At 34.4% G+C, this 12,719-nt stretch overlaps 1 protein-coding gene across 1 annotated transcript in view; it reads left to right on the forward strand.

Annotated features, from left to right (window-relative positions):
* The first annotated feature begins 5,810 nt into the window (after window positions 1-5,810).
* LRP1B (LDL receptor related protein 1B) overlaps window positions 5,811-12,719 on the forward strand; it is a 1,676,205-nt gene continuing 1,669,296 nt past the window's right edge. The window contains exons 1-2 of the mRNA XM_068543688.1: window positions 5,811-6,047; window positions 6,277-6,283. Of these exons, the coding sequence (XP_068399789.1) occupies window positions 5,811-6,047; window positions 6,277-6,283 (244 nt within the window). The remainder of the gene's footprint in view (window positions 6,048-6,276; window positions 6,284-12,719) is intronic.

Here is a 12,719-nt window from a genome sequence, read left to right on the forward strand (position 1 = left end):
CAATAGTAAGACATAGTCACTAAATTGAAAGAAACTGTGTCTTAGCTATAGGTCCATGTATAGATGAGCAAGGTTTAATTGTTTTAATAGTGATACTATTTAAGAGTGCTATTTGTGACTCCCTACTGATCTTAGGAAATGCATTTCAGGATTTCATATCCAGAACTTTCATTCATCATCTGTCACTTCAAAATATTTCTCCTAAAACCCCTTTCTTGAAACTGAGGTCTTCAGCCCCAGATGATTTCCACATCACTGTTTTCAGAAGCAGTTCCTACCTTTAAAATTCCAACTGAGGAAAAAAAAAAAAGCCATGTTCTATTAGGTACTATAGCAAAACTATAAATTAACTTGTAATTCTATCTCAGGGTATCTCTTTAGGAACATGTGTCATATTGATTAAGGAACATGTTTTCTTCCATAAATACATCAGTTGTTTCTAACGAAAACTCATCTCCTTTCTAGGTAAGTGTCTCTGAACCACTCTCATGGTTCAGAGATACTTAACCTTCTGTCTAATAAAAAATTAACAAAAATCCAATTGTTTATAAATAATGTGAACTGATGCTAATTTAGTCAACGTGTGCTTTGTTTTTGTTTTTGTTTTTAACTTGAGCTGCAATGATAACTATCCAATTTATTTAGCAATTTTTTTCATACTGGGGTTCAAATCTTCATTTTGCTTGATTCTTAAATGCTTTGCTTCACTTACCAAAAAAACCCAGAATCAAATGCATCATTTCAGGTTTTACATTTTTTATTTATAATTGTTATGTTAATAATGTGAAAGGCAAATTAATTTGTTGCTCACATTAGTGACTTAAGTGATATAAAGGAATAATTACGGAAAAAACATTTGAAAAAGATAAGAAAAAATACAAACACACTGTAATTTCTGCAGGGATTATCATTAAGGGACAACAACATGTAAATCAACTATACTCCAATAAAAATTATCTTTAAAATAAATAAATAAATAAATAAATAAGAACAGAATTAAAAAAAAAAACAAAAACACAAACTTTTTCCAGAGGTGATGGCATGCTGTCTTAGCCATATTTATATTTTAGACTTTACCATCCAGAAATGAGGTCTTGAATTCACATATTCGGCTTCTTGTACCTCACCTCCCATTTGGCCCTTACTCAATTCATCCTTCAATACTTCAAATAGATAGGTTTTATGGATGTAGGAAGGGACACCAACTTCTTCCTTTGCTTGTCAAAGAATTAGGCATCCACTACATTTCTATATAAACAAACTCCAAATATTAGTTGACTGCCATTCATTACTTCTTTAAGATTTTAGTTTTCGTCTCTTTAAAATACTGGTTATCTAAAGTTAAATATTTACCATAGTATTTTTAAATTCAAAAAGAGAGGCAAAGAAAATAATTGGCAAGAGAGAATGGAAGAAGATATGGTTGTTCAAAGCTAAGATAGAAGGATGGAATTTCTAAGAAAAAATACATTTGACATTTATCTTCTTATCCAAAATTACACCAAGTGCTATGAATTTTCATCAAAGCAACGTTCTCATTGCTTACTGAGCTTCTCTTAAGTTTTCATTAAAATGCACGGGAGATGCCTTCATTTTCGAAGGCTATAACTCAAATAATTGAATGTATGTTTAAATTGTTTCTTTATTTCAAAAGAAATAACCTATGCCTTCCTTAATAAGCATAAAATATTCACTTCATTGAGATTCTGTGGAATATACGGTTACCTGACACCCATTTATTTTTTAAAATTCCAAGTGAATTGTGAGTGAAAACTCTCTTTAACATCAATCTCTATCTACAAAAAATGTCAGCTTAAAAATTAGATGAATTTTTTGGAAACACCATATGGGAAAGGAGTTATATTTTTAAATATTTTCAGAAGTTTAATTTGAAAATAAGATAAATTGTTTAACATTAAAGCCCACCTAGAAAATACATTGATCCTGGGGAATTATAAGGAAATATTATAAAATGTTTTATTTTATTTTATAAGCATAGGCAAATTAAAAGATTATAATAATACCTAGTCATTGCTCAAACTTATAGCTAAAATTGATGACTAGATTTAAACTTACAGGTATGCATTTTAACCACATAGTTCTTTAACAGAGTCTATTAGCGCTTCTTTTAATGATCAATTTATTTAATTTTGCTTGCAGATCTGGAATTTGCTGAGTTCCAGTATTAATGTATACAGTGATTAACTCATAGGAAGGATAATTACGTTGTTTCTTTCCGTATGGGGTTTGAAAATAAATCCCTCATTCTCCACTAAAAGGAAGTTAAAAAGCATATCCTTATTATGGGTTCTGAAAGAGAAAACAGAGGAAAGAGGTGTAGAATAGGGAGAGATCCATTCCTCTACTTTTACTCTTCTATCATAAGTCCCGGCAGATTTAGCTTTACAATGGCATGGAATTATAAGATACATCGTGTTTTTAGCAACTTCATTCTAGATATCCTACAAAACGAGGGAACTTTCACTGTCACCATTTTATATAGATGAGAAAACTGAGGCTTAGAGAGCTCAGATGTCTTGACAAGGATCGCATAAATAAATGAATGAATCTCGGGTCTCCCAGTCACCAATGTTTCTACCTTTCCAAACTCCTAGCTCAGTAGATGTCAGTTTCACTGTTTGGGGGCAGGGAACGCTGATGCCACCCTTTTAACGTTCTTTTTCTTTTAACTGACTTTTTTTTTGCCTACCTAGATATTTGTAGTATTTCAAGAAATAATAAATATTTAAAATGTTTATAATAAATAAACATTTTGCCAGATGATTTCTACATCTTGCTCTATTTTGATTGAATTTTTGCCTGGAATGGGAAGGGACTGTAATAATTATAGGGGACTAAGTGCATTTGTTGGATTCAACAGCATCATAAGTACAAACATATGCTGAAGGGAACTCACTTTGTCCCTCCCAAATGGTCTCATGCTTTGGCACACCAATCTCTCTGTGGCACTAATGTTAATGCCTGCTTTATTATAAACTTGATGATTTTGGCATAGCTCATTCTCCTTTAGTTTTTTTTTTTTTTTTTAAATTGTTCTGCTATGGATTGTCTCATCTGTTTCCCACTAACCCCACTACTTTTATCCAGACTCTCAACTTCCTTTTACCTTGTGTCCCTCACTCCACAATCCTGCTTTACAAATCTGGGGCAAAAAGCCTTAGTTTTAAATTTCAGTTTTACTCTGTTGCTTATCAGCCTAAGAAACAATTTGTGTTCCTTGTTGTTTTTTAGAAATATTTCTCAATCTTGATAAATGTACCTCCCACCTTTGTAATTTTTATGATGCCATTGATATGTTTCCTTTAGTTGATTTCCATTTTTTAAACTCTATTTTAGTCTATCTTTAGGTATAATACCTGTGAAATACAAACTAAAATAAATACATGATTATGGGTAAAAGATAATTCTTCATATATTATCTAAATCATAGCTTAATTTTTACTTTGAGAGTTGTGTGTCATAAGCTCCACAATTATTGATTCTTTCATCTACTGCATGGAATCCACATTTTTCTAATTTAGAAGCCCCTTAATCTGATGCACACCTTGTTTATCAAACTTTATGGTTTGTTCTACCTGGCACTCAGTATCCTGGGCACTGGAGATCTCTATTTTTGTTTTCCTTATTATTTTCCACTTCTTTTTTCCTGTTGCTGCTAGTACCTAGACGCTCTTTTTTCTACTTCCTTCCTTCTTTCTTCTTCCATCTACTTTATTCTACCAAATGTCAGTCATGTGTAAGGCTCCACCCCAAGACCCAGAGAACCGTTTGGAGTTTCCTCTGATGACTGCAGACCACAGGAGCATTTTCATTTTGTACATACTATATCTTTTATCACTTAGGGTTTATCTAAATTATTGCATTTATTTTTAAGTGTTTCTTTAATGGGTCAGTTTGAGTCTTGAGTAGCAGATGAGAGGCGATTAGATATGCAAAAGAGCTGAGGTGAGGGAAACACCTAAAAGGATAAAGGGAATGGAACAGGAGCAGACAAGTAGAGCCTTCAGATCACGGAGCACGTATAACACCAGTGAAAGTACTGGGTGAGTAGAGGGTGGGTAGTGGGGGCTGAATAGAAGAGGAATCAGACAGCAGTGCAATTCTAAGAAAGTCTCAGCTAGGCCAATGGGCCAGCACAATGTGATCATTTATTGAGTGGAAGCTGCCAGGCAACTGTTTCCTCCACAGCTTGAAGGGTGTGGTAGGTCCTGTGTGCTACACCCGCTGAAAACAGTTATGTGAAAAATCTGCTGGTTTCCCATCACCACATCCTCTGTTAGCAATGATTCAAATTGACTTGGGATGGAAGAAAACAGACTGAAACAATATTTTGGAATTTATTCACTTCTAAAGTATGTTTTATGGCTCAGCTCTAGACCAAGGCCTCTGATCTACTGTTAATTAAATTTATGAGACAGATAAAGTTCATTGATTTCTGTACAACTTTGGAATGGAGAAAAAAGCCTAATAACTGAGTTTAAGATGATTCTTTTAGTAATGAGTAAAATTGGGCAGCCATTACTATTTCGAATAGTTAAAATTAACTAAAGAGCAACACTTCAAATTGGGTTTTATACGTATTTATTTCAGTAAATTTCAATTATTTAGACCAATTATGGGTATATAATATTATAAATGGAATTGAAAACTGTGAGAGTTTCAATGAGGTGATAATTCTCTGTAAATAATTGATTTCAAACATGTAGAAATGATACTATATCCTAAGAGAGGTAAAGTTAGAGTGAGGCTGGTAAAGGTCAATGCTAATAACATTTTACTGGCTAATAAACCGTTCTCTATATATAAGTATATTTGCCGGGGAGCTACCTCTTCTGAGACCTCTGGGATTCTGTGTGACAAACTGCTACTGTAGTACATTATCAATGAAGACATTAGCATCTTGCTTATTAAAATACAGTAGAAAGCAAGGATGATGGAGAATTATGAAAATAGAGATGTTAGCTTTAAGACATGAAATAAAGCATAAAGACTGTGGTAACCAAGAAAGAATATAATACGCAGCTAAGACGGAGAGAAATAGTTGCCTGCTCAAAAGGAGACTTATGTTTTTATCTAATGACAAAATTTGGAATTAAGGACAACAAAAATATCACTGTTGCATAGAATACATGAAAAGCAAGGGCTGGATATAAGGAATCTGCCTCATAAAATCAAATAGGAATTAACTGCATGCCTTTAAGAAATAACAAAAACACACTTTTCAAGATTTACACTTATTATTTGGCAAGCCACAGAAACCAGTTAAAGCAAATAGGGAACACTTAAATAGACACATGGTATATGCACATGTTCATTGTGTGTGCAAGTGTGCGTGCGCTGCGTGCATGTGTATTAGAGGGAGAAGGAAGGGCGTGGTAATCTCGCTGAATTAAAAAACAATACGATGCCACTAATCCTCTGCTGTTCGTTTCAACGTCTTTCCAAACACCTACTTTATCATTTTCTCATTTTGCAATCCAGGTCACTCTGCTTTAACCATCTGGTTGTGGGTGGAAGACGGCACCTCCCAAACTCTGAAGTTTGTCGTTTCTCAGATGGGCTGTTTCTCTATAGCAGTTTCAAAGTCTGGGGGGGGCGGGGGGGGGGGGGGAGGGCAGTAGTTCCCCCTCTCAGTTACCCGTGGTCAACTGCTGTCGGAAAGTATTAAAATTAAAATTCTGGAAAATTACAGAAATAAACAGTTCATAAATTTTAAATTGCAGGCCGCTCTGTGATGAAATCTCGCGCTGTCCTGTTCCGGGGCGTGAATTCATCCCCGTGCCGGGCGCATGCACCGTGAGTCACTTAGTAGCCCTATTGCTTATCAGGGCGACGGTCGTGGTATCTCAGTGCGTGTGTTCAAGCCACCCTTATTTTACTTAATGCTGGCCTCCGAGTGGAAGAGTAGAGCTGCTGGCAATTCAGATATGCCAAAGAGAAGCAGTAAGGTGCTTCCTCTAAGTGAGACGGTGGAAGTTCTCAGTAAGGAAAGAAAAAGCTCCTATGCGAAGTTGCTCAGATCTAAGGTAAGAATGAATCTTCTATCTGTGAAAGTTTGAAAAACAAAAACAACAAAACAAAAACTCGGGCTAGTTTTGCATTGTCGTACCTCAGGCTGCAAAAGTTATGGCCACAATGCATGATAAGTGTTTAGCTAAGTGGACAAGGCATTAAATGTGTACAGTAAGATACAGGCATGCCTTATTTTACGGCTCTTGTTCTTACTGCACTTTGCAGATATTGCGTTTTTTACAGATTGAAGGTTTGTGGCAACCCTGCATGGAACAATTCTATTGGTGCCGTTTGAAGGTATGTACATGGCTCTTTTAGACATAATGTTATTGCACACGTAGTAGACTTACAGTATAGTGTAAACTTAACATTTTTATGCACTGAGACACCAAAAAATGCATGTGACTCACTTTATTGAGATGCCCGCTTTATTGCAGTGATCTGGAATCAAACTCTGATATCTCTGAGGTATGCTTGTATTTTGAGAGAGAGAGAGAGAGAGAGAGAGAGAGAGAGAGCAAGACAACATTCACATAACTTTTATTATAGTATGTTGTTACAATTGTTCTATTTTATTATTAGTTATTGTTAGTTTCTTATTGTGCTTATTTTATATAATTAAGCTTTATCATAGGTATGTATGTATAGGAAAAAAACATAGTATATATAGGGTTTGGTAGTATCCGCAGTTTCAGGCATCTGCTTGGGAGTCTTGGAATGTATCCCCCATGGATAAGGGGGGACTACTATATCTGGCCAAGTTTAAGTCACATGTAACTTACTGAGGCTGTCCAAATACAGCCAGGGACATAGGGACTCACAGCGTCCTTTAGCCATTGAGGGCTTATTTCTGGAGGAAGACAAAACCTTTCCAGACAAGGCCCACACACTAAATGCAATAGATACCCACTTTTAGTAAGCTACATCTATCTGAAGAGGAGGAAAGATAGTGTATGTTGTGATGTCGAGGTGTGGTACTTAGCATTTTAGAGTTTAATAAACCAATATTATCCCTTTTCAGTAGCACGCAAAGGGAGAGCAATTTCTGTAGAATATTAAATTACAATAATAAAACCCAATTAAAATATGCTCTAATTTTTATCATCATCATCTATGAGAAACTCTAAAAGTGCCAGAGATAAAAACTCCTACCTACTGGCGTAAACCTCTCCTAACCTCTAACCTCCTTGGTATGTCATCGTCATTTTTAGTGAAGTTACCTGAAGTGAGACAGAATAACATTATGATGCTGGGGCCGCAAGACAGAGATGATGTCTATTAAAGGTTTTTCTATTCTACTTAGAGAAATCTATTAATACTTCAGTTGTGACAGAACTGTACCTGTGGTTATAGTAAAGGAAAAACGGATCAAGAAACTTTATAATAGATGGTTTTTCCCTAGTGATTTTCAGTATTATGGCGTTTTAATGAAGGACTTAATGCAGGTTGAACTAGTGTTCAACAAACTCACAGAGTGTCACCTGGCTACTGGCAAATCATAGTCACTATTTTGTAATTTAAATATAAAACCATTATTACCTATGTAAAGAATAGTACTTCAGAAAGCAAACTCTTGAACAGGTCAGAACCCTAATGCATATCCATTTATTTTACTTAGCAGGAGGTTGAGAGGAGAAATGTAACATTAAAAGCATTCTGAAAGCGAGATGCAAATTGTAACCATTTTATGAAATTGAAGCCCAAGACCCATTGTTATTAACACTTCGGCCATTATATACAGATTTTGGACACCCAAGTACTTCGAATACACATTAAAAAATATAGGTTAGCTAGAGGTTATGTATCTTAGAAAAAAAATGTCTAGTTAAAATGCCTCCAAAACAAGTGAAGGTAATAGATGGAATTCAAACTTAATGTAACATTTAAGCTTCTGAACTCTCTTAGCTACTTATTTTCATTACAAATCTACAAAACTTTCTACTCTTAAAATCTAATGCTTATGCAAAATTACACTGAATCTAGGTTTATTACATGTCATTAGTTTCTGGATCTAATTCTGAATACCTTCAGGGGAAAAATTAGATTGTTAAATTCAAAGAGAAAATAATGTATTCTTGATTAAGAAAGCAATTTTAAGATATCCTTCAGTAGAACTATACCAAGACCCCCAACTTCCTGAACCTAGTGGTCTGTGTTTGAAAAGCATTCCCATTGTCGTATGCAAGGGCCTTAAACAAGCCATTGCCCTGTAATAGGAACGTGTCTGTTACTGTGCTTAAAGCTCCTAGTCTCGAGTAAAGCCAGCCTTGTCCACAGCACAACTTTAAATACCGTAAAGAGCTGGTCCTCAGTAAGTGCAGTAAGCAGGGGCACTGTGTTAGGAACTGCTGCATAGAATCATTCCGGAAGGTACTGAGAATCTGAAATCTTGTTCAGGAAATTTATTGATAAATTTAACTTTTAAATGAATTGGAATTGATGGAACTATAAAGTTTCAGGTTTCTTTCACAAGGAGGCAGGAAAAAGAAACACATGCACCAGGGAATACTCTTTTTAAAGTTGCTTTCTCTTGTCAGAATTCTGAGTGGTGTGTTTTCAGGGTTACGGAGTCTGTACAAAAGTAGTGGAAAGGGAGTAAAATTGTTGGCAACGAGGAACCACCAGTTTTAGAAAGATCTAGTAAATTCATGATTTACCAACAAAAATGGTTGGGTTCAGGCTGCTACTGTCCTTCATATGCATTTCAAAGAATTGCCCATGTAACTGTTTACTTCATTGAACAGAACATTGCCTGAAGAACCTGTCAATCCTGTTTAAAAAAAAAAAAAAAGGTTCATGGGCGGGCAACGCTGCACAGCAAAAACACACCTGCCTGTGTGTTTTGATTGAAGATTTAAACTCAGATGAACTGGTTGTTTGTCTAATAGTCAATTAGCAACATCCTTAAGAGTGCTTACCAGAACGGGTTACTGTGCTAGGTGCTGGGCCAGGTGATAGGTAAGGATGGGCAAGAAATTAAATTTTGTGCTTCAGTTATTTTTATAATTCTTGTTCAGAAATTAAAATTGTAGAATATTCCAGAAAGATACTAACACGTATTGATTAAGCATTATGTATTATTCTATACCCTGCATCCTACTTGTAGTCACCTTTTTATTGGTAAAAAAAAGAGACGCAAGTCACTTTTTCAAGTCTGCAGAATTTGTGATAGTTGAAACACATATTTGACAGAGAATCTCATCGTGTAAAACACTTGAATGTCTTCCTCTTGCTCTTAAGATAAAAACCAAAATTCTCAAAAGGCTCTTCATGGTTTATCTCCTAGTTTTTTGTACCAACTTCTTGTTATTCCATGTTCTCTCAAGTTCCATGAGCTCTCGTTGCACTCACCTCCTGACACCTGGGCCTGGAATGCTTCTTCCTACTGTGCCCTGATCAGCTAGTTCGTTAATTTTCTTTAGAACTCAGCTTATGCTCCCTCTTCCTGGGAAATCGGTGAATAGGTTCAAGACCTCTGACTCAAGCTTTCCCATCACAGGGGCTTCTGCTCTAAGCATCTCTTACAGCTGATTGAGTGTTGGTCCACAGTAGCCTGAGCTCCCTGGGGTCAGTAACTAGGTCTGCACTTGGATTAGCAAAGGTACCATCAAGCAGCAGTGTCCGTACACACTCGTGACAAAACACTGTTCTAGTTACTACTAGGGTTTGTGAATGCTTTTTACAGATTTTATCCAGTGAAGTTTTTAATTCCTCTTTTGTGGTAAAATTCATCAGATAGAGTATTTTACAGCAGAATAAACTCAATTCTGTTTATTTTTTATAGTCCTGAAATGGTGAATCCTTTTATCTGGCTTAACTGAAATAGAAGCTCTACTTTGTCAGCCTACTGCGGTTATCTGTTTTTAAACTGTAGCCATAATATTATCATTCTAAAACGTGTTTACAGAAAGTGGCTGTGTAAAAAATGCATCAGGAAATCAGATTTCAACTTGAATTCAAGTTATTTCTTTGTAACTATAACACTGAAATACGTCGATTCATATCAAAGCCTATTATCTTGTCACTGGCTAGTTGGGTGACCTTGGGTAAGTAACTTTATCTTTGCAGATGAGGTTTCTGTGCCTGTAACATAAGGGATTGGAAGAGATCATCCCTAAGGTCTTTTTCAGTTCTTAAATTCTGTCTCTTAGTTCCTCTCTAAGGAATTGTAACTCTGAAAACTGCTGCCATTTCATATCTTTGCAAATGAGAGATTTTCAATTCCCAGTGATGAAATGAATCTGCATACACACTGTATTTTATTACACTAGAGTAAAAGAATTTAGGGGAAAAATACATATATATATATATACACACACACACACATATATATGTATATATATTTTTTTTGAATATTTTTTCAAACTCTTTTCCTAAGGCAACCAAATTTGGTTGAATCAGGAATATGAGTGAAGATACGTATATTCAACATTTACCCATAGCTCCTTTTCGCCAGCTGTCTGGTTTCACTTTTTAAACCATGGTGACATTTTATTAAGAAGCCATAGTAACTCCTCTCTAATTTGTGAAGAGTACATTGTGAGTTACATGCAGAGCTATCAGCATTTCAGCGCATGAGGTTTCCCCCCCCCCCCACTTTAGTGGATGTTTATGAGTCCTTAGGGTTTAAGCAGTCTTATTCATTAGTTAGTGTGACATTGCAGAATAGATTTGTGAAAATATTTCTAAACCCTTCAGCAATCATGTACCTTTGTACAGTGGCAGATCCCACAGAGAGTAGTTGAATTATAAATATTCAAAGTATTTTGGAAAATATGTCACCTTTGTGACCTTCCCTGATCCCATCTTCTGTCATTTATTTTGTTCACGTATATTTTTGTAAATATCTTCTCCCACTCTGACTTGTCATTTTACTATCGTTGTGGTATTGATGAACAATTCTTAACTGCAATGTAATTGAATTTATCAATGGTTTGCATTATGGTTAGTGTTTCTGTGTCTTGTTTAAGAAATCATTTGTTATACTGAGGATGTATTTGCTGCTTGTTTATAGAAATATAATGTATACATTCTTTGTATACACATTTTTAAACCCAGTAGTCTTGGCAAACTATCTTATTTAATTCTAATCATTAAACTGTATTTTCTCAGATTTTCTGCATAGTCATATCGTTTGCAAATAATGACAGTCTTGTTTTTTCCTTTCCGTTTATGTATTCTTAAATAGTTTTCTCACCTTACTGCAATGGATAAGTTAAATTGAATAGAACTTAAATGGATTTGGAAGAAGGAGAGATTCTCCTTGTTTCTGATCTTGTGGAGAACACTTTTTTAAAGATTCTTCATTAAAGACAATGATTACTATAGTTTCTTTCAGGTAATTCTATGTTTATAAAAATTTCATTCCATTCCTTCTTTGCTTTTATTAAAATCAAAGATGGATGTTGAATTATAGTCAGTGGTTTCTCTGCATCATTCGAAATGATCATGCCTTACCTCCTTTGGTGTGTTAATGTACTAAAATACATTAATTTATTTTTTAATGTCAAGCAATCCTTGCATTCCTGGGATAAACCAACTTGGTCATAATTTTATATACACTTAATATTTTGGTCAAATAATATTTTATATAGGATTTGTGCATCATTACACATGAGTCAGGTTGCTCTATAACTCTTTTTTTTTTCCTTCAAAATAATGTGTATTCTTCAGTTGTCGGATGCGATGCTTAGTAGATTCAAATTATATAAAAAGTTTAATATCATGTTATTCACATCATCCTCTATATCTTTACTGATTTTTTGTCTGCTTCATCTATTAATTATTGAGAGAGGTATGTTAAATTATGGCAATGTAATAGTAGATTTCTACCTTTGTATTATTTTTGCAATTTTCCAGTATGTATAAAAACTATTATATTGATGCATGCAAATTTTGACACATCTTTCTGATGAAACTGAGCATTTTGTAGTTATCATCTAGCTTCAATAATAATGCTTTTTTGGACTGTATTTCCATTTTGTCTAAGGTTAATACAAAAACACTTGCACTCTTATTTTCTGCCAGGTATATCATTTCCATCATTTACCTTTCAACATTTCTTCATCATGATGTTTTAGACGTATCTTCTGTTAACAGCATATAGCTTGGTTTTTTTTAATCCATTATGATCATATTTGTCATCTAGCTGGATCATTTTTGCATTTGTACTTATTTGAGTACTGAGAAGTTTAGATTCATTCTTCTTATTTCAGGCATATTACATTTTAATCTTTTATCTGCTATATTTTATCCTAACTATATCTTTTCTTGATCCATTTATTCCTATAAGGTTAAAAATTATAATTTCTGTAACTTTAATAGTCATCTTAGAAATTTTAAAATGCCTATCTTATTTACCAATGTCAAAATTCAATCTATACTCTTAATTTCTTTTCAAGTAATAAAGAACTTAAAATACCAACTACCATCAACTTCGATTTATCTTTTATATGTTTTTGGTCAAATAATTTAGTTTTAATTTTGTTTTTAATAAACTTACAATATATTATTACTTGTTGACGTATAAAATTATGTTCAGTGCTTATTGGCCATCACTTCTCTTTAGTGAGAATATGCTGATGTTTAGCTTTCTTTGTCCTGAAGGGTCTTTGTTTTTCTTTTGTTCATAAAATCTTTTAGATTGATAGTTATATTTCTCTGCACACTGAAGATACAACTCCATT

Source organism: Eschrichtius robustus, chromosome 5 (assembly GCF_028021215.1).
Source record: "Eschrichtius robustus isolate mEscRob2 chromosome 5, mEscRob2.pri, whole genome shotgun sequence".
NCBI lineage: Eukaryota > Metazoa > Chordata > Mammalia > Artiodactyla > Eschrichtiidae > Eschrichtius > Eschrichtius robustus.